The 27,672-nt window shown below is 34.3% G+C and overlaps 1 protein-coding gene across 2 annotated transcripts in view; it reads left to right on the top strand.

The window, feature by feature from the left end:
• CADM2 (cell adhesion molecule 2) overlaps positions 1-27,672 on the top strand; it is an 886,897-nt gene that overhangs the window by 695,452 nt on the left and 163,773 nt on the right. For both annotated transcript variants that reach the window (XM_012732903.1, XM_012732909.1), the window contains one exon: positions 2,447-2,596. In XM_012732903.1, the coding sequence (XP_012588357.1) occupies positions 2,447-2,596 (150 nt within the window). The remainder of the gene's footprint in view (positions 1-2,446; positions 2,597-27,672) is intronic.

Raw genomic sequence — 27,672 nt, 5'->3', positions numbered from 1 at the left:
ATATATATATATATATATATATCCCTTTGACTGCAGGGATTTTAGGCTGCAGGTCCTGGAGAGAATTGAAGTCATCATGTAAAGTGAATTCCCACTTTACATATCATGAGAGAGAAGATTGAGAGAAATTATTCCAATCACCTCTTTGGAGAGACATATTTCACTAGTATATATAGAATATCTGGCATGTAGAAGACCCTAAAAAGTGATAGTGTCTTTCTTCTATGGACCGATGAGAGAAGATTGAAATGATTTGCAAGTGTAAGTTCTGAATAGGAAAAGATATTTAATGACAGTAAATATAAACATTCTCTCCTATTTGACTTTAACATTACAACTGAAATGTATAAGGAAACATGCATCATAAGGTTTCACTGTTAAAATAGTTATTGTTTTCATTATTATATAATTCATTTTTAAACAAACAGTTTCTATGTCCTAGCAGCCTTTGTGGAAAAATAAAAATAAAATGATGAACTTTTTGAACAAATTCCAAATGGTTCATTGACTTTGTTTCACCATGGAAAAATCACTTAAGCTCCCAGTGTCAGTTTACCCATCTGTGAAATGAGAAGGATAATATTTTCTTATGGGATGTTTTGGAAATTATTTTGCAAATGTAGTGGATGAAATTGTTGCAAGCATCACTGCTCTTTTCCACTTCTTTAAAGAAGCTGACAATATTATTTATGTACCAGTTGATGGTCAAATTGTTGTCTGGGTTGAATTATGTATATTTATTAGCAGCTGTCTGCTTTTTACTACTTAAAGAGCTCCTCCTACCCCAGAAAGCTCAACTTATACATTGAGTCAAAATGAGGAAACCTAAGCATCTTAAATTCATTCTAAGTTTTGTATTTATGAGCTGCTAATTTGATATCTCTGGTAATTATTCCTTCTTTCATTTTAACTCATGTTTTCTCTGATGTGGTTTTTCGCCTCACCTCACTTCACAAGATTGATAGTTCTCCATGTTTCCCTGCTAGAGGTCACCTCTGAGCTGAAGGCAAAACACATCCCACTCTGGCTTCTGTTGACTTTCAAGTCAACTATCAAAGAATTTATTCCAGACATCTTCTAACCTCAATTTAAAAACTCCACCCTAAAGATTACAGTGGGATAGCCTAGGGAGTTGCCATAGTGACTCTAAGAGTCTGGCATGGAGGAGACAAAGCCATTGACATCAGATTTTCATACTTGATAGACTTAATTATATAACATGGTCATGAACCCCTGTGCTTGTGTCACTTAGGTCTGGAAAGAAATTTTCCCTTCAGGCTCTTCTGTCTCTTATGGTGCCAATCATCAGGCTTCTTGGTATTAAGATTCTTTATGCCAGTAGCACCAGCATAACCTCAAGTGGGGCTTGTAGTAATAGAATCATTACAAAACTATAGAAGAAAAGGAAAATACATTTCAGGGGTGTGATTAAGTCATCATAATACTCTTGCATATGTAAATTATCTTTGAGTTAATGAACTGCCTTGCTCACATAATAGTATTTTAACCTGGCTCTAGAAAGTCATTTTTTACCCATGTTGATAATTGTTACCGGAATTGGCAGGGCTTCTGTCCAGATAATCATGCTGAGGTGGAGTTCATGAATAATGTTTCTGTGTGTATGAATTTTGTTTTAACTGTTAGAAGTGCTCTTGTTAATAAAGTTATTACACGAATTACTTTAATTAATTAGTATGATACTTAGAGCGAAAACCTGATTACATTATAATATCTAGAATGACAAGGGTCATTTAAGACTGTTTTCTTTTATTTCAAATTATATATTTATTGGAGGAATTTAGGAAATTATAGAAAGGAACAAAGAAGAATATTATCTCTATCTCCCAAGTTTATGAAATCAAGTTCTTCAGGATGAATGCTTTTTGAAGATTTCCTTGTTTTCCTGAACATATTTCATATTTCCAAAAAAAAAAAAGTTACATATATCTGAAACCTTGGTAAAATAAATAAAATGGACTTTGTATTTATTTTATCATAAATTGAATGTAAAGTTCTAATATTCATATTTCATAGACTTTATTCAGGTTTATGAAGATACCAGGGAGTATTTTATGTTTTTTTTCAGCTGCGTTACAGAGTTAAATACATCCAAAATTATTCCAAGATGACATGGCGCAGCACCATATAATTAAAGCAAGGCTGGGGAAAATTAATGATAATTGTGTTATTATTTAAATATAAATCTTTTTGTGTAACTAGAAGGAAAAGAAGATTTTCTGGAAAATGTTAGGAGTATAGAGGAATCCTAATGATATGACAAAGCTGTTGTCCTCTGATTAAGAATTTTCAATTATTTTTCTGTCTTTTTATAACCATTTGGTGGTTATATTTTATTTGCAGTGGAAGTTCAGTTCAGTGTAGCTCTTGGGAAGTTAATCATTTTATAACTTTCATTTAATCAACATTTTCTTTAATCCCCTTTTAGGTAGCCAAGGGCAGTTTCCACTAACACAGAATGTAACGGTTGTTGAAGGCGGAACTGCAATTTTGACCTGCAGGGTTGATCAAAATGATAACACCTCCCTCCAGTGGTCAAATCCAGCTCAACAGACACTGTACTTTGATGACAAGAAAGGTGAATACATTTTCTTTTAAATGTTTTAATCATATTCTGAAATATCCTAATTATAATGAATTTATTTTTCTGAGATGATTCAAATTATTTCTTTTGATTACCAAACTGCTGCTGCTTGTACTTAAACATGTTAAATATTAAACGCTTTAGTTTGCAAGTCATAAACACTAAAGACTACCTATGTCAACTTTTTAATAAAATAAACAGTTCTAATCTATTTCAAAAGTAGTTTTATGCCTTCTCTTAACAATTATCTTCTCACCAGATACCATATTTTTTTCTTCTTTCTCTTTTTATTCTTGTAGCTGCCTTGTATGTAGAGTGAATATTTTTCCCACTGACAATAACATATTTTTTCTACTAACATTAATTTATTTAGAAAATGCTTATGATTTATTTCTTTTTTCTGTTTTTATTTTAAGCTGGATTTGAAAGTAAGAATTGTAGAAACAAATCATAGTGATATGATCAATTTCAGATATGTAGTTAACAGTACAAAAGGAAATGTTTCTAAGGACAAAAGACTTTTAGAGTTGTTTGTGAAACAAGTAAATGTATAGTTTTACTATTTATCACTGTTGTTATGTTTATATATGAACTAGTATAAGACCTATTAACTATATATAAACTAGTATAGGACCTATTAAGTTAGAAATATTGCTTCTTTTTCCTCCCCTGCATTTAAAGAAACAATCTTGCTTAGCAAGTTTTGGATGTATGTGGTGCGGTCAATGAGGAATTTGTCCCTAGCAACAACTATGAATTTTAACAACCTTAAAATGATTCTGTTCATTCATCCTTCAGGAGTGTAATAATGATGTCTAAACTGTAACTTGCTTTCTAAAATGTAAAAATGCTTTAAAGGAAATTTTTGAGAGTTATATTTACAATGACTTCTACAATTGTGAGGTCAAATGCTCAGGCACAATAACAAAATCTATATGAAATGTCTTTCTCCCTTTTTTAGTGATTCTATACACTGTTCTCCACAGAACTTCTAAAACTAGAATTGATTCAGGGTATTTTAAGCTAATACATCTTTCCTGTAGAAAATGATGAAAAGTCTGTAATGTGAGGTTTGCAAAGACTTGGATACAAGGTAGCCTTTCTTTTTGAGGTTAATTATGGTAAAGCAGAAATTTAAAAAAAAATGATGTCATATTTGGGTCATTTAGTAATAGATTTCTGTATCTTATTGCTATAAAATAGCAAAAACATCAGGCAATATTAATTGTGAAAATATTTAATTTCTTTATTTTATTTTTCTTTTCCCAGTGTTTGTAACAGATTAGAGCTGTCCTCATTCCTTCCCTGCCTTTACCCTGTGTGTGTGTGCAATAGTCACTTCTAACTATGTTATGGTTTTAATCAACCATTGCAACACAATAGCAGAGGGTTCTGAATTAAGTCACAGACGGTTCTGTGACTTAATCATCCTCTCATGAGTGGCAATCCAACATGTATTCTCTCACAAGTCATTGGTTAGGTTCTTATGTGATATCTGAATGGCAGGATTCTTTGACATTAATGTTCCTTAAATATCTAAGTTTGGAAATGAAAGCCTTTTTGAAGATTTCTTATCATAATTTAACCCACACCATCTGCATTTACCTGCTTAGTCCTCCCTATCCTAAGACATAATTCAAGCAAATTAATATGTTATATTGTCCCAAGCCAAAGTGCAGATTCTAAGTATGGGTAAGGATGACGAGAGTAACCCACAGGTGATGTACAAGCTGCAACTTCTCAGGAGAACAATAGAGAAAAAGGAAGCTATTTATAGCAGCTTCTACAGGTGGCTGCTGCTGGTAAAGTCTTTGTCTTTAGTGCTATTCTTTTCTTTTTTCCTCAGATGATGTTGCCAGTTGTTCTTGGAAGATTTTCAAACTGACTCTTTCGGGGCTATGTAATATCACCATGTTTTAATTGAATCTTAGATAAATACAAAATGCACATGAAGTTGAGAAACATTGAGTTAAGCAGGTCAATTTTCACAAGAGATGTGTACCTCAATGTTTTGATTCCTGTACTGATTGAGGTTATTAGGAAGGAAGTGAAGGAGGGAAGGTGGGAGGGAATGAAAGACTAAAGAAAGAAGAAAAGGCTTCCCAGAAGAACAGACAGTGCTTTTCACTGACAATTGATGTTGCCATTATGAGCTCCAGGAGACATTCTGAGTAATCTTTTATGCTACCTGGAAGACACAGACCCCATGGGTCCTGGCTGTAAAGATTGAACAAAGAACTTATGATCATGGCCTATTGGTCCAGTCAGAATTGGAAAAGCCTTTCTTGTTTACTTGGAATTATTACTTAAAGAAAAGCATGCTGTGAGTAGCCATTTGATGATGATAAGCTGAACCTTTTTTCCTAGGAGTCTCTTTCATGGAGGTTAAAAGTGAATATTCAGGAATCTCCTCACAAGAGAAATAGGTATGGGGGGGGAGGAGGACGGGCTAAAGCAAATGTTGCATTATTCTCAGTCAGGTAAAATAAAGAAGAGGCAGGCCTTTCTACCTTGACCATGTTTGATATGATCAGTAGTCTTTCCTGATTACAAATAAAGAACATGTAGATCAAACAGAAAGAAATTTATCTATAGATATTCAGATGATTTCTGATAATGAAGAGATTTGAACCCAGCATGGATTCTGTATTGTTTGAACCAGAATGTCCAGGAAGACAAATGCATCTGGACACCAGGCACCTTAAGTATAACCAAAACAGCTCCCCAATGATCTGGCAACTTCCTTTCAGTTAAAGAGCGGCAGCTCCTTTCAAACTATTAAAGGTATACATAGAGTAAGACAGAGACGCATCACGGTCAGCTCTACAGAACAAAACTTCCCATCACGATGCACTGTTCTTTATCTGCATAGAACAATTCTGTTGCCAGGAGCCACACTCGGATATTTAAGTTTAAGCTAATTAAAGTTAAATAAAATATAGAATTTAATTTCTTGTTCACACTAGTCACACATCAAGTACTTAATAAACTATGTGTGATTGGTGGGTACTATTTTGTAACAGCACAATTCTAGAAGTTGATGCACTTTGAATACCATAATAGAATCTTCCCAATTCCAGATTTGATTAGTAGAATACACATTTTCCAAGGAAGAAGAAAACCCTGGGTTATCGTAAAGAATGTGTCAAATATTAAATAAACAAAATTTTGCTGTTTAAGTTGTGCAGCTTTGACAGGAATTTTGTTGTCTAAAAGAGGAGGAAACAGACTTCTAGTCATGCTATGACTACAACCAGCATAATGTGCCAAGTCAGTCACTGTGGTGGGTGAATCAAAACTATATTTATATTTTTTTACTACATTGTGTATACCTGAAAACCAGAAATCATCAGCCTACAAAGTAAATTTTTCACTACTGTTCCATTTCATTTCTGCACAGTTAATATACAGTCTTTTTCTATAGTACTTAAGAACCCGCAAACCGAAACAGAAGGAAAAAAAATCAAGAGCAAAATTTGCAGGTTCTTGTGGGTCAGAGTTATCTAGAACAGATGGCATGAATGAAAAATCTGTTTGTTTTGGCCCTCTTCTTTTACTTTTTTATACAAATCACCCTACATCTGTTGTAGAGAGTAGGTAAGCATGAGGAATAGAGTGGGTATAAGGACACAGAAAGAGTAGGGAGTAGAGGTCATTGAAACACCACATGAACACTGTGTGGTATTTGGCAATAGAAATGAAAAGAAAAATCAATTAGATCATTGTGCCTGTTTCTCTGCAGGTGTGGTGAAAAACAATTGAAGTAGAACAATTCGATCACTTAATGCTCAGGAAAGAACACTTCACTCCTTTCCTGTTATTGACAAAAATATACTTTGGGCAAACATCTCTAGGAGCACATAATGTACACATTCAATGGATATATCTCTGTGAATTTGTATTTGTTTTTATATAAAGATATAAAGTTCATGACTTTTTTGGAAATATTTCTCTTCATACTATTTTTACTGATTTTTTAAAAATTAATTTGCAATGATCCTCAAAATTATCCTGAAGAAAATTTCATTCCTGCAGGAATTAATATGAAATTTTATTAAGTGGAAAGGCAAATATCACTGGTATTAATTATCTAATCATTCTGCTAATAATTTAACATTAATATGGGGAACATGAGAGAGCAGTAACATGAATAAGATGTCTGGGAACAAATGTGATAAGGAGAAGAAAAATGAGTTGAACCTGAAATAGAGATTCAAGGTTTTTTGGCTTCATACCAACCAATGTCACCTGACTGAGTTCTATCCACACAATTGGTTTCAATCAATTTGACAGTCATTAAAATGTAAAAGATGAGCTGAGTAAAACATGCATTAAAGTGGCCATTATTACCCTTCTTTTTCTTTTCTTCAAAGCTTTCAATTTTGTACAATAAAGGTGAAATATGTAATACAGCGCATATGTATTTTTTAGTTATACAGCACATATGTATTTTTTAAAGATTTATTTATTTATGAATACAGAATTGGGGTACAGGCCAGAGGTTCAGGGACAGTGAGAGGATTCACCAGAGACAGAGTGGGGAGCAGAACGGACAGACAAAGTACACTGCTGAGGGGAGCAGCGGGCGGGACAGCAGAGGTCTGCCGCCCCATGTGGGTCAGCTCCAGGACAGGATCAAACTCATGCTGCAGTGGCTTTAGCTTCTTAGTGCTGTGCTTTAACTCACTGCACCACTAAGGAAGTCCCCCACTTTCTTATTTTTTTTAATGCTAAAAACTGCTGATGAGACTGGGTTCTTTCCTCAATAGTGAATTGTGATAACATGTCTTCTAGGGACCAGTAATTAAGTTGTCCTATGGAAAAAATAATCGTTTAATAGTCACTGATTTGTTTGTAACTTACAATCATATGCCCAACACTTTTATAAACACAATAGATGATTTGGTTGCTTGAAGTTTATGGGCTCAATTGTCCGGGAGCCGCATGTGACTCCCAGTCCCACCACTCTTTTTTGTGCAAACTTGAATGAACATTGACCAATAACATAAACCAAAGTAAGTTCCAGTCTGTATTCCTTTAGAGACCAACATATTGTGAAGGTCAACTGCTATTTGTTCAAATGTGAGGGTTAAAACTGAGAGGTTGTTTTGAGAACAATTCAATGCTATAACATCGAATGAAATAATAGAAAACAAAAGTCTGTAGCTAAAGTCTTAAGCAGTTTTTATCTAACAAGAATTGAAAACTTAAGTATTCCCTTTAGACTGGAAGTGATTATGTTCAGGCAAATAGCTGAAATAAGCCTTTTAGTTAATGTAACACAGAGTGGAGACTGTATTTTCGTGGTAATATTTAGCACCACAGTGTCCTAGCACTATAATTGTGTTGGAGCTGAAAATGTAAGGAAGGTTTGGAATTTGGAAGGTGAGTACTTCTTCAAAGGTTTTGGAGAAAGGAGCTTAAGTCAAAGCAAGAGAACTTGGGAGGACAGGAAAGTTCTCCCCCTCTCCTTCCTGCCTGTCTCCATTTTACTTTGAGTGTAAGCTCTTATGGTAAGAGATTTTCATAAAGAGATGCTAAGACTCTCCCACCTGCAAAGTTGCGGCTGAGTCAGTGTGACAAAAAGTATCAGGAATGTGAATGGAAACCTGTTGTTCCAACATTAGCAGCTACTTTGTCTCCTCCAGTATGTTAGATGGTTATCTAGCAAATTAAAATGTACATTTTATTCTGTTTATTATCTCAGTACTATAGACTCTAATTTGTTCCAATAGTGTTCTGAACAACTTCTGGGGTTTTCCATTATACTACCCTGCTCTGGATACAAATAATTGCATTCTTACTTTCAATAACTGTAGCTCTTGTTTTGCTTACTTCTCTAGCACATCAGCTATGTCTAAATTATTTTAAAATTATAGGAATAAAAGTGGAAAAATCAGTATTTGAATAGCTATGAGAAGGCAGGTTTGGTATAGAGAAAGGTTAAAGGAAGATAAAGAAGATTTGAATAGCTAAGGTGTCATCTGATGATGACCAAACCAAAAAAGAAGCTAAGAAAATAGAAAAACATGTTTGAAAAATATTAAAGCAAGGAATTAACTGGATTTGCTAATATGGGCAAGCATGTAATTCCTAGTTTACATACAGGTGCAAAATATTCTAATCTTGGTCATATGATCACTTATGTTATTAATTCACTAGCATCTATGTATATCAGGAAAGGTATGATGAAATAAATTACTGTAATTCTATGTTTCTAAAGGACCTCAAGATTACAGATTCTAAATAAATTAGTACATGTATTCATTTGCACTGTACTTATAGTTTTATACTGCATACATCTAGAGTAATTAAGATTTAATCATTCATTCAGTAACACTCGCTGTGCTGCTTTTGGCCAGCAATTTTAGTTATTTCAGATATCACTGAAGATAGAACAGGAAGAATTCTCTCCCTTTGCATTTACATTCAAGTGGGAAAAGTTGTCTTCAAACAAAATAATGGGTAAATGCACAATTTCTCCAAGAATGAAAAATTCCATGAAGGAACCAAAAGCAGGGAAGGGAGAGATGGGAGTGCCGTTTAAAATAAGCTATGAGGAAAAGCCTCTTTAGGAAAGTGATATTGAAGCAGAAAAAAATAGGCAGAGAGCTAGGAGTGCACTCTCTCTATGGGGATAGAGAGCCAAGCAGGAGAGCAGGCTGAAATGAAGGCTCTCTGAGTGTGTTTAAGAGCTCAGTCAGTATGTGCACATCACAGTGAACAGGGAGAAGAGATGAGGACAGCAATGCAGGGTATAGGGAGTTGGAGCTGGGGGGGGGGGAGGTTTCACTGGCCATTGAAAGATAATGAGTTTTTCTCTGATTAAAATAAGAAAACATGGAGAGTGGTAAGCAAAAGAATGAGGGGATCTTGTAAACATTTTAGCAGTATCACTCTGGGTTTTATAGGGAGAACAGATTATATTACAAGGGAGAAACAGAAGCTGGGAAACCACTAACAAGGTGATTGTAATAATCCAGACAAAAGATGCATGCATGCATACCAACAATAACAATGAAGGGGATGAGAATACATGGAATTTTCTATGTATTTGGAATGTGTAATCAGCTGATGGCAAGAATATTGGTTAGAGGAGTAAATGAAGAGTCTTGTGTGAATTCAAGGCTTTTATTTTGAACAACTGGAAAGGATTTGGACAAAGAGATGGACAAGATTCCAGAGGCTGGAATTGATGACTATGTCGAGGAAGGTTTAGATTTTGACCTTGTTATATTTGAACTTTTTTTTAATCTGAAAAATTGATTTATGCATGCAGAACCAGAGTACAGGCCAGAGGTGCAGGGATGGAGAGCGGATTCACCAGAGACAGAGTGGGGAGCAGAACAGGCAGTATATTGTTGAGGGGAGCCTTGGGGGAGACAGGAAAGGTCTGCAATGCCATGTGGGTCAGCATCCTGGCTGGGGATCAAACTTGTGCTGAAGCTGCTGTGGCCAGCTTTGCATTGCTGAGCTTTAACCTGTTGTACCACCAGGGAGGGCCCATAGGTTTGAACTTATTATACATAAAAGAGGCATTATAGAACAGGTAAATGTATGTCTGAGACTCATGTCCTATACTGCTGCAGTTAAGTTGAAAGACTTAAAACATGAATGGGTTTGTGTCCCATGACTACAGAATATCTAAAGAATCTAGAAAAAAAAAAAGTGGTCCAGAGAAAAAACTCTGCAATCCATCATTACTAACAAGTTATGTAGGTGAACATTTGAATCATATATTTAAATATTTTTCCTGTTTTTTAAGTTCGCGAAACAGCTTTCCATATACTGTAGCATTTGACCTGTCGTGAGAATAAATCTGTAAAGCATGTAGTGAAAAGCTAGGAGTTGGTTGATAGTTGTCCAGTGATTTACAAGCTGAAATTTAATTTTACAAGTTAGAATTCTAACATTTTCCTTTCCTTTTATGCTCATGTACCTTATCAGACAAGTCCAGGAAATAAGTAAGTGCTATTATAGCTCTCCGCATACACTTCTGTGTTTGATATGGGTTCTCTCTGCCAAGTCTGCTTCTCTATGACTTGTTCATATTCAAGCATAAGCAGAACACATCCTGGCATTGGCTTACTGATGTCTTTGGGGACTGCCTTTAACAATAGTAAGGGAAACAAAAGCAAAAATCAATAAATACAACTACCTCAAATTAAAAAAAGTTTCTGCACATTGAAAAAGTCTATTAAAATGGAAAACACTCTACTGAATGGAAGAAAATATTTGTGCATTATACAACTGACAAGGGGTTAGTATCCAATATCTATAAAGAACTCATACAACTCAACATAAAGAACACAAATAACCCCCCAAAAAGGAGCAGAAGATCCAAATGGGTACTTTTTTCCAAAGAAAAAATATTTATATGAATATTTGGCCTATGAAAAAATATTCATCGTCACATCATCAGGGAAATGTAAATCAATAACATAAGAGATACAAGTACTGATGAGAGTGTGAAGGAGAATGGAATTCTTATACACTGTTGGTGGGAAAGTAGACTAGTTCAGTCCCTATGGAAACAATACAGAAGATTCTCCAAATATTTCTAAAAGCAGCTCTACCAGAAAGCCAGGGGTGTGGCTGGGTGTGGCAAGAGAGCAACTGTAAGTCTCTCCTGATCCTCCATGTAAGCTTCTAAGTAGACTGCTAGCTTAGTACTGAAACGAGCCTTCTACTTCCTGCTCTCATGTTTCCTCTGTGACTGAAGAAGACAAAGTGAGAACAAGAACAACCATAAACACAGCAAAACTCCCCTAAAACTTAATTGGTCTGTAGTCTAGGAGAAGTAGAATGGGGGGATTTTTGCTCGGAGAAGTAGAATGTGGGAAGCAGCAGTTGTTTTTGTTGTATGAAGAGGCCTTGAGATGTACACATGAGACTTTGCACTGAGAAAGTTTTATTTTGCACTAAGGGTCATTTTCTACTCTATATCAAACACAATGAAACTACTGCAATGCCCAACAAAACTGAACTGTTAGAAAATAAAATAATAAAACATGAAATGTACGCCCCTCCCTTTACTAGTGAATCTACAAAAATTTGAGAATTACAAAATTTAACATATTCACTGAATATAATTGGCAAAATATAGAATATCATTATACTTATAATAACTTGTTATGCCATCAGAACTAGACATACATTATGAAAGAAATAATTGTTTTTATTGAAACCATACCTGCACACTTTAAATGAACATCATTTATACCAATTACTAAAATTTTAATGTGACACATGTGCTTGCCTTATGCTTATTAATAATATTTAATCCTTTTGGATGACTGTAGCATTTCTTTCAGAGAGTAAATGCATAACCTAAACTATTAACCTCTTTTATTAATAGCAGTCAGAGTAAAGAAATGACTTAGATAAGTTCCTTGACAGGAAAAGAAAAAAGAGATTTTGATGCAATTTCAGCATCTTAAGATAGTCATTTTTTTAAACTTTTATTTAATATGAGGGAATTTTTGTGGCATTCTCAAAATTTATCTTTAGTCCTTCATTAGTAGTTGGTTCCAGTAGTTAGCCTGTAAATTTTTGTTAAGTACATGAGTTATGAAAAAATTGATTCAAGATCCAAATTTCTAGATGTGTATTTTTTTTTAAAGATTTATTTATTTGTGCATACAGAACTGGGGTACAGGCCAGAGGCTCAGGGGCAGTGAGAGGCTTCACCAGAGACAGAGTGGGGAGCAGAACAGGCAGATCGAGGAAGTACACTGCTGAGGAGAGCAGCGGGCGGGTCAGGAGAGGTCTGCACGCCATGTGGTCACCTCCGGGGCAGGCGGGAATCGAACTCATGCGGAAGCGGCTTTAGATTCTCAGTGTTGTGCTTTAACCCGCTGCGCCACCAGGGAGGGCCAGATGTGTATATTTTTTGATGGAATACAGAATTCAGAATGCCCTACCAATATTGTCATGTAATCTATAATAACATTTTATTAATGTTCAATGGCACCATCATTATCTATTTCACTGATAATTATACCCAACTTATGGATCATGCCTAAGTAATTATATACTTATGCCCTTTGATCTTTGTGCCATTGCCAAGCAATCTGCATTCCTTCCTTGAAAGAAGTATAAAGCCATTAAAAGCTGAAATATATCAGAGACATGAAAAAGACCGGCTATCCAACTCCATATTTAAAACTTAGGGATGAACTGATTTCTTATGTGCTAGAAAGAACAAAAATGTTCTTTCTTTTCAAACGTAATTTTGTGCCTTAGTATATTTGGAGTTATAATTATTTATGTGTTATTGCAAAAAGGAATAATCTGGTACTTAATGTATTGATTTCAATAATTCATAAGTTTTACCACATTGCCAAGAACCCTGATACTCAGCTGACATATATTTTTGTATAGCAAGACTTTCTTGATGAAGGGTTATGGTTCATGGTTAGAATTTGGGGTGCTTGATAATGTTTCCCTGCCATTGCAACATGTCAGTCTACTTGTACAAAATATTTAAATCACAAATCAAGTACTGCATTACCCACAAAGTCATGACATTATCAAATTTTATAAAGATTTCTAAGAATATATTCTCAACTCCTGTATTTATCTCTTTGCTGGTAAGCAATAAAACTTTGTACCTGGCACTTTTTGAAAAGCTCACGGTGTATGAAGTGGAGATAACACCTACTTTGCAGAAGCGTGGTTATGTAGAGTTAAGAGGTATGGCTAAGTAATCACAGTCGAGGTACTTTTAATTCAATTATATTATCAGGAAACTGCTAGCAGCATAAAAGTTCTTTAACTTGTTTAAGTTGGAAATGAGGACAAGGATGCAATCATATAAGCCATATAATATAAACTCTGACATCACACTGCCAGTCTATGCTTATCACAGATGACGGTGTCCTTTCATGGAAAATACATAAGAGCTAAGGATGGGAAGGGCAGAGAAAAACCTATAATGGGAAAGAAAACAGATAGAGGATTTTTCCAACAAAACTCAGAGTGAAATCATAATATACAAGGTAAATTGTAAAAGAGATGAAGGGTGGCCTCTCAAGTGGCACACTTGAGAGAAGACAGAGCTCTCAAGCTATTGCCAGCCACTGCAGCATGAGTCTCATCCCCCACCAGGGAGCTGACCCACATGGTGCAGCAGACCTCTCCTGTCTAGCCTGCTGCTCCCCTGAGCAGTGTATTTCAGTAGATCTACCTGTTCTGTTCCCCATTCTGTCTCTGGCAATCCCTCTTACTCCCACACCTTTGGCTATTCCCCAGTTCCTAAATGCACCAGTTCTTGCATGCAAAAATAAATAAATCTTAGAAAAAAAGAAAAGAAAAGAAAAGAGATAAAGGAAAGGGTGGAAAGGGTCACTGCTGTCCTGGGCACTGGGAGGGTCAAGCTGACTCCCCTGTGCATGAGGAATTTGAGCAATAAGTGAGACTGAAACTAGAGTGAAAGCAGTGTGTCATTTCCTTTTATTCCTTGGTTAGGTCTAAAAAAGCACACCAAAGGTGAAAATCAATTGTAAAGTCAAAATTGTTTGAAAGTACCTAAAATCATCCCTGAATGTGAGAAGCAAGATCATCTAAGGAAATATCAGCTACACACCCCTTTTATCTCATTTCTGCTTTGGGGCATTTGTTTGCCTATAGTACTGGCAATCTTTTCCATCAAGAACAAGGCCAGGACATTCAATTGAGAAGCACGAAGGACCTAAATAAGGAAGTAGGAAAGGAAATGAAAAAGCAAGCTATCAGCAGTGCTGGGAATTTTGAACCTACATTGGCAGTAAACTGACTGGTTGTAAAATTTAGGGGGCAGTATGGCTAGGAGTTAGTGCTGAGCAATGATGACTCAGGTCCCAAACACAGGTGTCAAACTCACGTTTGTGGAATTGATGGCCTAAATAGCAATAGGAACTTCAGGAGGGAGATGAATGTGAGGAGAAAGGGTTAGCCGGATGAAAGCGGGAGAACAATGAATGTTTTTAATGTTGAAACGGAAGAGTTACTTATATTGAAAATTGTAATTTGCATGTGTGAATGCTTATTTTATATAAACTGAGGTACCTTTACTTGGCTTGGGTACTTGAGAACAATATAAAATTGATAAACATTTAAAGAAAAATTACATGAGACAAAATAAGAACTACTTTGCCTTTCACCTACCTTGCAGTTTTTATAAACTAGAATATAGTCTCTGGGAATCACACTCCTAAGGATTGGCTGGCTAGGCCATATAGAGTGTAGGTGTACAACTGGTGAAAACCACATGTGTAACAGAATTTAATTAGTCACTGAATAATCTTAAAAAGCACTACCTGTTAGATTTGGAATGCACATTTTTATTAAAGTTGTCTAAGATGTTTTGTCCTTTTAAATTCACAGATACATTGAAGTAATAAATCAGTTATTAAAGATTATTCTCAATGCTATATGCCTTTAAATGTTTTCTTTGCTGAGAAATATGCATTGTATTCAAAATGGTATTATTGAGTAGTATTTTGATTAATTATCACTATATTTCACAATTCCAAGACTATAACTTTGTAAAAAAATAAAGGGCTCTGGGCCCTCCCTGGTGGCGCAGCGGGTTAAAGCACAGCACTGAGAATCCAAAGCCGCTTCCGCATGAGTTCGATTCCCGCCTGCCCCGGAGGTGACCACATGGCGTGGCAGACCTCTCCTGACCCGCCTGCTGCTCCCCTCAGCAGTGTACTTCGTCGATCTGCCTGTTCTGTTCCCCACTCTGTCTCTGGTGAAGCCTCTCACTGCCCCTGAGCTTCTGGCCTGTACCCCAGTTCTGTATGCACAAATAAATAAATCTTTAAAAAAAATAAATAAATAAAAAAATAAAGGGTTCAGTTTTGTAATTTATTTATTTATTGTTTTAAAGATTTATACATCCATTCAAGAACTGAGGTGTAGGCCAAAGGTCCAGGGGGCAAAAGTGAGATGATTCACCAGAAACAGTCAGGAGCAGAACAGGCAGATTGGCTGAAATACACTGCTGAGGGGAGCAGAGGGTAAGACTGGAGAGGTCTGCTGTGCCATGTGGGTCTGCTTCCTGGCCAGTGATCTAATTCATGCTGCAGTGGCTGCAGATAGCTCATAATGATGAGACTTAATCGCTTGCACCACCACTGAGGCTCCAGTCTTACAATGATATCAAAACTGTAATTACTGGCTTTTTGTATTATTGCTTACTTTTATAGAAACTCAGAATTTTAAAAATTAATAAAATACATGTTTTATTTGATATGAATCATTTGATATCATTCAATTGCTAACAATTTTTGAAGTATATCATCAGTCACTTTATTTGACTCATTGTACAGTAACAGTGAGTTAAAACATGGCAAACATGTAACTGTTGGCAATCTCTTATTTCGGTGTAAAGCTGCTCATTGTACTATTCAATGAGCAAAAATGCTCTTAAACTTCATCTTCAGTTTGCTTTACTTGTACTTACTTTTGTTAAAATATTGATAAATCACATGTTAACATTTCAATTGTTAAAATAACACTAATAAAATTGTTTCCCCAATTGTAGAGTTTTTATAATTTTTCTCCAATTGATTGCTGATACATTTACTTTGTCATATTAGCATAGTTGCAAATAATAGGGATTGTTTTAGTAGATGTTATTAAGAGAAAGTGTGAAATATTTCCTCTTTCTCTTAATTGCAAGATTAAAGTTTCCCTGTATAGTTAACAAAATCATAGTGAGGAAATGAAGGATGGGGCAGAGAAAAATAAACTTTTCTTTGAATTGAGCCATGGGGGATTTCTGGAAGATTTATGACTATATTGGCTCATTGATTACTCAGATGGCAGAAAGATATTCTCAGTGTGTGTTCCTTTACCCTAATGAAAAAGACTATTAACCCACCACAAAATATATATTAAAAGTTTTATTTTTGTTAAATGGGGAGTTCTGGTTAAGACAATTGGAGAATTGCCTACTTGAAAATTAGCAGCCGTTTTTGAAGAAGTATCACAATTAAAGATCAAGTGGAAGTTAGAATCGAGATAGTGTTTTATTCTGATTACAAGATAATGTAGTCAGAAACCATTGAATGGCGTTACAGAAATTATGCAGGAAATTCTAACTTCTCTAAGTTACCCAAATTGACCTCAAAATGGAAGGTCAGATAAGCAGGCTGGAAATTGCATCAAGGATGCTGAAAGGCACCATTAATACTGCCTTTTATCGTGACCTTAAAGCAAGAGCATTAAGGAAATCATAGTAGGTTTCATGAGATTGTTCTTTTTGTTGAATAAAATTGAACATTTAAGTAAATGAATAATCATTTTCGGACAACATAATATGAAAATATATGACCATAAAAACGTGAAAGCCCTCCAGCAGTGCTTGTGGAAATTACAATCTCTTATAAATGTTATAGTGGGTGGTAACTCAGTAGAAAATTATAATGGCTGTCTAAATTCTAGTACATTTCATTTCTACTACATTTCATAAAATATACATTTTTATTACTTTTTCAGGTACATGTAGTAATGTATATAGACTATTGTTTCAGTGGACTGTATGGTTCTAAAAATACTGTAAATTCTCTAGTATCAGAAAATTTGACAAGGAAAGGATAAAATTCTTTCAAGTGGTTCTCTGTAAATGAGGCAATAGGGAGATCTTTTATTTATAGAAATTTTAATGATTTTCAGCCTGTTTTATCACTTTAGCAATTCCACTTTCTTTAGAATGAGAGTCAGACCAGAGACTACTAAAGGGACAACTGATAAGAAATTTGCTTGAAACATTTCATAAGGAAAGTCTTTCTGAGGCTTATAATTTAAAATAAATGTTAAAAAGAATGTGAATGTTTCTGTGCTAGATTTTCCCAAAGTACATTCAACTATCTAAAGCAATATCTATACGTTTCTACTAAGAAATTTTAGGATATATAAGTACTAGCCATCTATAAAATATCTAGTTTTTAATCCAAATTAAAGTTAAAAAAATAATAGAGTTGCTAAGATTTCCCGGCCAAAAGTTATGGATTTATGTATTTACTTACATTATTCCATTTGACTTTGGGAAAATTTTATAATATGTTCACAAGTCTTAATATATATATATATATTATGCTCTCTATCTTTAAGAAGAATAGATGTAGGAAAATCAAGCAAAATGCAAATAGCATATTATGTATACAACTGACTGCCAAGGACATTATAATTGGTTAAAAGTTTTTATTTTTTTGATTACATAGCATAAGAAAACTGGTCAAAATTACATAAATAAAAATCAGTAAATGAGATAGATTTGGGGTTATAAAAAGAACAAAAATTACTTTTTACTTCTTAATCACATTTCTTATTGTGGCTTTGTACTATTTTAATATACTAAAATATTAACACACTTAATAATAACGTAGGTATGCTAAAGTTCCCTTTCTTATTAGTAAACTGTTTTTGTAGATATAATGGGATATGTAGTCTCACCAAACTTACTCCTACTCCCTGTGCGCTAGGTTCTGAGATTGACTTACAGTCACTTCCTCTGAGGCTGTAGAACATGATGGATCTGTTAGTCATAGAGGAAACAGAATTGTTACAATAGTGAACTCATTTACAGAGTTAAATATTTCATGGAGACTTTTCCATGTGCCTCTTAAGAGAAAGAAGGTTGGCTGTGGACATTATAGAAATGAAATTAATGTTCACCGCGTGATTGCTGTTCATCACACACAGTGTTGTGTTTTCACAGATGACATCTTATTTAATATCCTCAACATGGAGATATGGAGACCCAAAGAAGTTGTTAATCGTTAGAGAAATCTATGTTTGACAAGAAATTAAAAGAGTCATTTGGTGTGTGGGTGTGCAAGAGTATGCTTACACACGTGAATTCATGTGTATGAATAATGAAATCAGGGGTGTGATCATCCCTTGACCACTGTGATGATAAGAATTAAAATTTAAAACATTGTTATCTCCTTGAAGGGCATCAGCTCATCCGTGCGTAGGAAAACAAGCTTTACTCCGATCACAGTCTTAGTAGTTTTGCTGGGGTTGCCTTTTCTTTTTCCTCACATACTTGTGATTAATGTTTTGATAGACATATTTTGATAGCTTTTAAAAAGCTACACTTTAAAATTTGAAATGTGTGAGAGGTAGCTACTATGAGAACAATTTTTGCTTCATTTTTTTTTCTGACTTGTTGACCTTATCCTGTTAATCACTGTTTACTCTAAGCTGTAGGAAAATAATCAAAGATTGCCTAGTAGTCAGGCTCACAGGGGCATTTTTCATTTGGAAACTTCAAGAATCTGTACTAGGTACTGTGAGCCTGTAGGCAAAGTAGACCCACAAAATCTTGAATTCTGAGTGCATTTTGCTTCCTTAGTAAATCAAGTGTATTTTAGAGAATTGTAGTGTTTTTGTTTGTTTGTTTTGATTGTTGGTATTTTTCCTAAGGAGCTTTAGGTACTTAGTCTTTTCTTTCTTTCTTTTTTTAAGTAAAGGAACTGGCAATTAAATTTCCAGAGGGAAACTTAGCAACCTTGTTTGTAGTTAACAGCAAGTGTTGTATATATACGGTTGATCTCTTTCTTACAGATATTCTATATTTACATATCTTACATCTCTCTCTCTCTCTCTCTATATATATATATATATATATATATATGTGTGTGTGTGTGTGTGTGTGTGTGTGTGTGTGTGCGCGCGCGAGTGTGTGTCTATATATCTATATACCCATATACCACATGTCAAATTTTGTATGTAGTATATTCTACTATATCATTACTATTTCTGGTACTAAATTCTCTCTAGTGATTTTTCACATTAATTAGGTTTTTTCATGTTATTTCTTTTCTATCTACTAAAAGTCATCATGTTGCTGGTTAAATACAGGTTACAAAGCACTGTATGTGTTTAAAAAAAAATAATAACATCAATGACAAAAATAAATGTCCATACTACTTTCATATAGTATGGTATTTTAAATGTCCTGATTGCCCACAGAGTGTTAGTTTAAAAAAAATAATTTTAGTTTTGAGATGCTAAATGGAATAAAAATGATTTTATTGACTTGTAGTGAAGAGATTGAAGCACACTGGTAGCAACTGACTTTTATCATCACTTATTTGGGGAAAGAAAACTCGCTTTAAAGAGTATAGTAGCTTGTTTGTGAAGTGCATTTTCTCTTAGTGCAGCAAGCTGAGAACAGTCAAAGGAAAACACCCAAAAGGCATCATTGTAAAAATGACCATTTGCTACTGGTGTAGATAATAATTTATTCTAGTGAAAGAAAAGATGGTATTTTGGTCACATATGGCTTCAGGTTCTGCTTCTTTCTACTTGCTGCTGACTGCTACCAATAATTAGAAATTTTAGAGGCAAACTGATCAAGGCCTAGAAGATCAGGCTCCTTCAAGAGTCAATAGTGGAGGTCAGGATTAATTTGTTGCTTTAAAAATGTGGAAATTACTCGCCGTGTTTGAGAGTAGTATGTGGCACCCCTTAACTATATGATAAAAAGGGCTTTGAATTTCACTGAACGTGTGTGACATAAAGGATATCTATTTGGAAAGATTTAATGGGCCTGGAATAGAGGGTAATAGAAACTGAATTGGAGTAATTTATGTTGTGCACCAAAGAAGATAGCCAGGAAAACTTCAAAGACCATCTCTCTTGCATGACTAAAACTGAATAGGCATTTTAAAGCTATCTTCCTTTTACATGAAACTGCAATATCAATCTACTGACGCCAGAATTTATGTCTTTAGAGATTTTGCTATGAAAAATGCCATTGATATAGCAAAGTTTGTGGCCAGCCAGCTAAAGCTAGGCACAGATGGTAGGCAGAGTGATTTCAGGTGACTTCTAATTAACCATTTGAGAAAGAAACTGATTTTTTTTTTTTTATAGGAGAGACTGTTATCTCCCTTGACTTTAAAAATTAAAGTCTCAGTTGCCATATGGAAGAATTCAATGAATTCAAAAACTAAAGCAAGTGGTAGCAATAGACTACGCCCTTGTTGGTCAATAAGGGATATCTTACAGTCTGATGAATAGTAAGAAGTATGTACAGATCATTGTTATTTTAGCACAGTTCTTTCTTCAAACAACATACACTTAAATTAGCATAACTAACTACATTATGAGATTTTATATTTATAAAGTTAAATTTTGTAATCTTTGCCTCATTCATTTTAATGAACCAATATTTTGAAAATAAAGTGGAAATAGGCTTGCTGTTTTAGCAAATTACATAATATTTTCTGTTCCTGAAATAGAAATCCCCCCTAGAATTTACAACAGTCTAAAGTGGCTGAAAAGATAAAAACTTATAACCTTTTCCTTTTGCCTAAAGCTTCACTAAGGAAATAAGCTCTCAGATACAGAGACATTTCCCAACCTTAAGAAAGAAGCATTGATTTTGCTGGTTTAAAGTGTCAGAATAGGGTGGAGTAATGGGAGGTACGGAGAGGAACAGCTCTTCTGTTCTTTTTTGTTTTTTCTTTCTTTCTTTATTTATTTTCTTTTTGCCAAGTTTTTGTCAGTCATGTCCTATCATCATTCTTTGGAACTGACTGACATGCATCAGCAATCATTTTTGAGGTTTTATACACATGAGGATCTTGGACTAGAACAGGAAACTTACCTTAAAAACATCTAAGAATAGTCTGAAAAACAACATAAGGTTTAAAAGATATTCTATTCTGTTGCTATTCTGCAGGCATGATGCCTTAGGGTACATTTTTACCATAGCACCTAACTTCTCAAATTAAATCCTAATATTAGATAACCACCTCTGATATAATATCAGGAAATCATTTAACTGAGATACTGTGATAAAAAGAGACACAATAAATTGAAGAAAACCATCTATAATTATTAGTTTTTTATGCAGTTATTTAATCTGTAGCTCTTGTGTTTTTCACTAGTATCAGTAACAGTACACTTGAGTACACTGGTGATTGTTAGCATACATAAATCATATAAGATGATTGGTCAGATAACCAGATTTCAGTTTTGTTTTATTGACAGTCATATTTTATAATCACCTTATTTACATGTTCAAATTTCAAGTGTCTAAGGAACCATTTATTCAATAGAGTTAAATGGTGAGCATGAGAATTTCATTACACCATTCACTAGTAAAGTGAATTTGGACAAGGGATTTAAAATGTCTGTATCTTTAAAAGGAGACAGAAATCAAACTTATCTAATGAATCAAGAAATGCTGCTTAATCTGGAGTTCTTGGTGAAAATCAGGGGAAATCCTTATTCAAAATTCATGACAAATTTCAAGTTGACCACAGCAAAACATACCTAAATCCTGCTGATACAACATTGTGTAAAATCTGCTTGAGGTTGTGAAGGATAAGCGACTTTATAAATGAAATGTACATAATTACTTCTCAGCACATATTAAACACTCAAAAAGCAATTTAACAATTATCATTTTAAAATTTTCTTGTGCTGGCTATATTATTTTTTTAAAAAGCCCTTAAACTTAATAATTGCTGATCTATTTTTATTTTGGATATTTAAAGTTATTGAAAGTGGTAACTGAATGTTGCTTCTGAAAACTTAGGTGATCAAGTGTAGGTGTTACTCATTCAAAGGAAGGGCCCGGGGTAGGAGATAGTGAAAGGTGAAAGGCAAAGCAGACCCCTGTTTTACTTAGAAGCTCTTTAGAAGAGGCAACATGTTCATTAAATGCTGAATTACGGAAAATTACTTAGACCACAGGTTCTAATATCCAGTACTGATTTGGGTAAAAGTGCTGGAAATCCAATTTGATGCACACAATAAGTTTCACAAAATAAGGATATATTGGTAATGCAATTGTTAGGAAAATTAGAACCAAGTTAGATCTCTGAATCAATTGCAAATTTGGACTTGAATGCCAGTTGCTTTCACCTTTTTTTGTCCTTTTTACTTTTCTGATTCTCTTTTGCTTGCATTAGAGACAAATTTGTTAAGTTATGGGGAAAAAAAAAAGTTCCCAACAACTTCTATCTTCTATAGCGCCTGACTTTCAAGGTTAGGAAGAGCCTTTTAGTTCCCATTTTTTGCATTGTGGAAAAGGTTTAAGGAAAGAGATATGATATTTTTGTATGAGCTGAAGCTATGTCCAGACTAAGGCATCCATTGTGATGTCATACGTGCTTATTTAAGCTCCAAAAAGAAACTATCATTATCTCTGAATAAGAAATTAGCCTAGGCATACAAATTAATTCAGTAAATATTGGGAGAAAAACTAGAATAAATCAAAACATTGCCACCATAGCTTAGTAGAGAGAAGCAAGAGCTAGGTAAAAATCCAGAGCCTACAGTTATTAGTGTAGCAGAAATTTTCAAAATTTCTTACCAGAAACTTATTATCGATAAGATGCTCTAACTACCCAACTGTCAATAATATTCAGTCTCTGCTTTGTCCCAGTATCACCTAGAGGACATTTAAAAATACAGATATACAGAATCTACCCCTGAGATTCTGATTCAGTTCATTTGGAGCCTGGCAGTCATATTTTACAGATCTCCCTGGTGAGTTTGATGCGCAGCCAAGACTGAAAATCACCAAGTATTTAACTAAATTACTTTTTATTTACTCTCTACACTATTTTGATATTTGTACAACATATAACATATCAGTGACCAATTCACTATCTTTTTCTTTTTTTGCTCAGTTATAATAAAATGGGGATGGGGTTATGGAGGTGATTAAGGTGACTTTGAGAGTACAAAGGTGAATAAATAATTATTGTCTTTAAGGACTTACAATAACCTGCAGTTCAAGTTGCTAATGAAAGTCTCCTATAGCAAATCCATTGGAAGGTGCTTGTTAAAACCCTGATGCCTTGGACTCACCGGATCTACTGAATCAGAATCTCTGGAGACAACCCCACAAATTTAGATTTTACCAGGCGCCCCTCTTGAACATATGTCCATGAAATGAAAATTTGAGAGGCATGGTCTGGTGCAACATGGCCACTTCTCACAAGCTACTCTTTGCTGAAGCCAACCTCACAGCCAAGACGGTACCCTAATTAGCATTGCTTACCTGGCAACCAGAACTCATTGTGTAGTTTACTGCCTGAGAGGCAGCTACTTTTTTTTTTTCTGATTAGCTGTATCATTTTAGTTGTTGAAATAGTACAGTATTTTCCTCTATTCATTTAAACATGGCTATTCTGAATTATATAGAAATTACTTTTTTTGTATGCCCTTTTGTGCTATCTAGATTCATTCTTCTAATAGCTATATATTTTTCTCCTCTGCCAACAACAAAAAATAACTAGTAAATAATAAAAACATGGCTTTAATTTGTTATTTACCCTCTTTCTGTTTTAACCTTGGGACTATTCTTTACACTAGTTATGCTGCTACCTATGCTATAGAATTCAGTGAATGCATATGCCAAATGCCATACTTACTTCATATACAAAATTCAGCTTTCTAATTGGTATTTACTAAGGTGAAGGTTGTGAGATTGAAAATGCAAAGATAATCATTCAATCTTATGATGGCAAATATGGAACTGAGTCACTGATTTCATGACTAGTAGGAAAACATCAAAATCAAATGTGCTTACATTACTCATTCAGGAAAAATATTGAACTTAGTTACCATCTCTTAAATTAAACAAATTTGGTTTAATTTGTTTATGTACTCCTTAAAATCTTATGAAATTGTTCATTTGATAATAGAAGAACCACTGTATCATTGTTATTTGAGAGTTATAAAGGTAGTCAAGGGAAGAACAATAAAAGATAGCATCACTTCTTGCTAACTCGTATTTTTCATAGAGTTATATTTATTAACTAAAATCAAAATTCTACTAGGAACTGTATGTTTCAAGTTTCTCATTATTTATGCATTCTGTGTTTTAGCCTTTTTCTTGTAATTACTTGAATTGTATTCCACATGTGTCCTTTGCTGACAGCCATGTTTCTTTAGTTCAATAAATGTTATCAAGCATTCTTTGACTGTTCCTATTGCATCAACCTTAATTAGCTTTTGATTACTGTTAATTTCACAGCATTTTCCCCTTAATATGTTGCATCAAAATGCTTTCATTTCTGTTGCAGCAGTTTAATTAGTTTTTGAGCTTTGTTTCTGTTTTCCCCTTCATTTATAGAAAAAAAAAAATGACACTTCTTTCTTTGTTTCTGTGATATCCATGACTTACAACCTGATACTCCTCAGAAGCTGTCACCCAAGACTTCCAACACTAAATTATGGTAACTTGTAGCCCCTTCATTTACAGTAGGGACTTCCCTAGATATTTACATACTTACGGTTGCATCTGATTTTTTTGTAAGTATAATTTCATTTGCAAATTTCAAAAACAGTAAGTAACTTATTTAACACAACCAAACATTAATACATCATGTATTTAATTATATGACACAAGAATATCCGTTTTTTTTTTCCGAGATATTTATTATATAATTTATCCTGGTGAGCCAAACTGTTTACTGTAACTGATAAGCACCTTAGGTTAAAATGATACGCAAACTTTTTTTATATTTGTATAATAATGTTATTACTTTTTAACTTGCTGTATATATTTACTTTTAATGATATGTGTAAAGAAGTGATTATGCTTCGCACTTATAACATCTATATCATTAATATTTTCATAATTATTTATGTCACCTAGTCTTTGAACTGGGTCATTTGTGGTTAATTGTATTTTTAAATTACTTACCACTAAAATAAATAGAGCAAGACTACACACAATATTTATAATTACTAATGATAGCCATTTAAATATCAATGGTTCTAAATTTGTTCTGATCTAGATTATAATCAATGGTATATAGTAATGCTATAATAATCAATTTGACATACTTGTCTGGGTTCTCTTAATGAAATGTAACTTCAACTAGAGAATTCATACATTGAATTTTATGTTATACTTATTTGATAACATGCAATACTTCAGAGGAAAAAAACAACAATTACAAAGAAAAAGTTGAGCATTACAGATAATGGTATCCACTTGCATGTATTTACATTTCCAGTGTGAGGCAGAATTATATGGGAGGGGAGTGAGGAAGATGTAGGGTAACAGAGGAGTGGTAAAAGAAAAGAGGCTGGAATATTAGTACCATGTGAATTTAGAGCATCTTTCTTAGAAATTATGGACTCAGGCATTTGAATGGACTTAAAGTTTACCTAAGACTATCATGTTGTTGCCGTCACTTTCATTTCCATGTCATTTTTCCTTATGATTACTCACTTTGATTTTCCCTGTTAGAGTAAACTTCCTACTGTGGGACATGCTTTGAATCAGACTCCATTTTATCTCTATCAGCCATGTTGAATCTTCTAAATTAAAACTAAGCTGCCTGACTCAGCTGCCCATAGGTACCTGTGATGAATACTCACTAATTTCTCTTTCTGTTACTAGGGAAGAACAGCAACCATTCCCCCCACCCCTCGTTGTGGGTTATTAGGAAAGAAACTGGAAAGCCCATTTGCTGATTGTTAGAAAAGACTTCAGCCTTCTGTCTGAAGATTCTTGTCAGCTCATCCAAAAATTTCCAATACCTAAGTTCAGATCACTTCCCTGCTTACTCTGTTAAAATGCCCCTATGATTTGACCCTGGTGAAATACCCCTTGGTGATAAATCCAATGATGACACCTATTCTCAAAAAATACTTCTCTGATTATAGTACAACCCGATTTTTTGCCTGTTGACATTATATTCAAAGGCAGTGCTTGTCTTAAAGCTAATCCTGAAAAACAGATTTTAAACTAAAATCTGTCACTTTGTTGTTCACCTCCTTGAGTTCTCATTTTACACATTCAGTCCATAGAGGTGGTATTTGGTGAGAGAAGGGGCTGTATCTAAAGTCTCTAATACATATTACATAATTAAGGTTCTGAATAGCAAGATATTTATTTAGATTAACAGATTTTATTAATAACTATGCATCAATAAAGACATAGTAATAGAAATACATAAATATAAAGTGCTTCTTTGTTATATATTTAGGCAGAGAATCATAGAACCTGTCACAGCTTTCTTTGTTTGACCTTCAATGGAATCTATTCTCTCTAATTTCTTTGAAAAGCCAATAATTAAAAAGCTCTTACAATGGTGTTAGGAAATTTCCAGGACATGTAGTTTGTAAAATCATTGTTTCTGTCTTGTAACTAATTTTAATCTATGTTTATTTTATATAATAAACCCTTCTATCACACACATTAATGATATGTTATGCCTTTTACATGTTTTTTTTTTATTTAATTGCTTTAATGCATGTATTTTCCAATCTTACAGCTGCTGCAGAGGTTAAAAAAAGTCTACCAAGAAAACATTCACAATGAACTATCATGATTAGTGCCTCTTCATATTGCTCCAGAGAAAAACAAATTAGCACTAGAAGGAAAATCTGTTCTGGGAAGTCCCACACTGCTGGTGTAATGACCTGTCCTCACAAGAGGATTGAATAGAATAGATCCATTGTGACTCCCCAAATGATCATGGCTGGCAGCCTCTGGAGATGGGGAATAGCTGAAGAGATAGGGAAAATAAAATGTTCTGCTTGAATGCAAGTTATATTCCCTGGCTTCCCCCAAGCCTCTTTCAAGAAATGTTGTCCTTTCAGACCAGGACACCTGCTATTTTTTGTTTAAGCTTTATAGCAAAAACTAGACTGGGATCAATGAGATCTATATGTTTGGGTCAAATAATTTCCTATTCACGGTCACTTAAGTTCTCAATTCTAAATTTCTTTGAGAAAGCTCTCCTGGAGACTAGGCACCATCACATGTCTTCTTGGCAAGATCAGGAAGCAAGGAAGCTATTTCTCCACAGCCATCCTCTGTAGACCCTGCTGAGAAATTGAAGATAGAGGATGTCACATATGTGTAATTCACACTCTTTTCTCTTTACTGAATTCATCCTTATGTCTTTCTGTTGTCATGATTTTGCCCTTACTGATAACATCTTGTAGAAGGCACAATCATGACTCACACACCATTATGGTTCATTTATTAGATATTAAATTCATAAATTATTAGAGTAGTTACTGTATACAGACATTATATAGATTGATTCATATATTTATATATGTCATTTAAATATATATGTATATGT

This window comes from Condylura cristata, unplaced genomic scaffold, assembly GCF_000260355.1.
Source record: "Condylura cristata isolate star-nosed mole 26May11 unplaced genomic scaffold, ConCri1.0 scaffold00003, whole genome shotgun sequence".
NCBI lineage: Eukaryota > Metazoa > Chordata > Mammalia > Eulipotyphla > Talpidae > Condylura > Condylura cristata.
The sequence above is the reverse complement of the archived record's forward strand: the minus strand, read 5'-3'. Positions and strand labels throughout refer to the sequence as shown.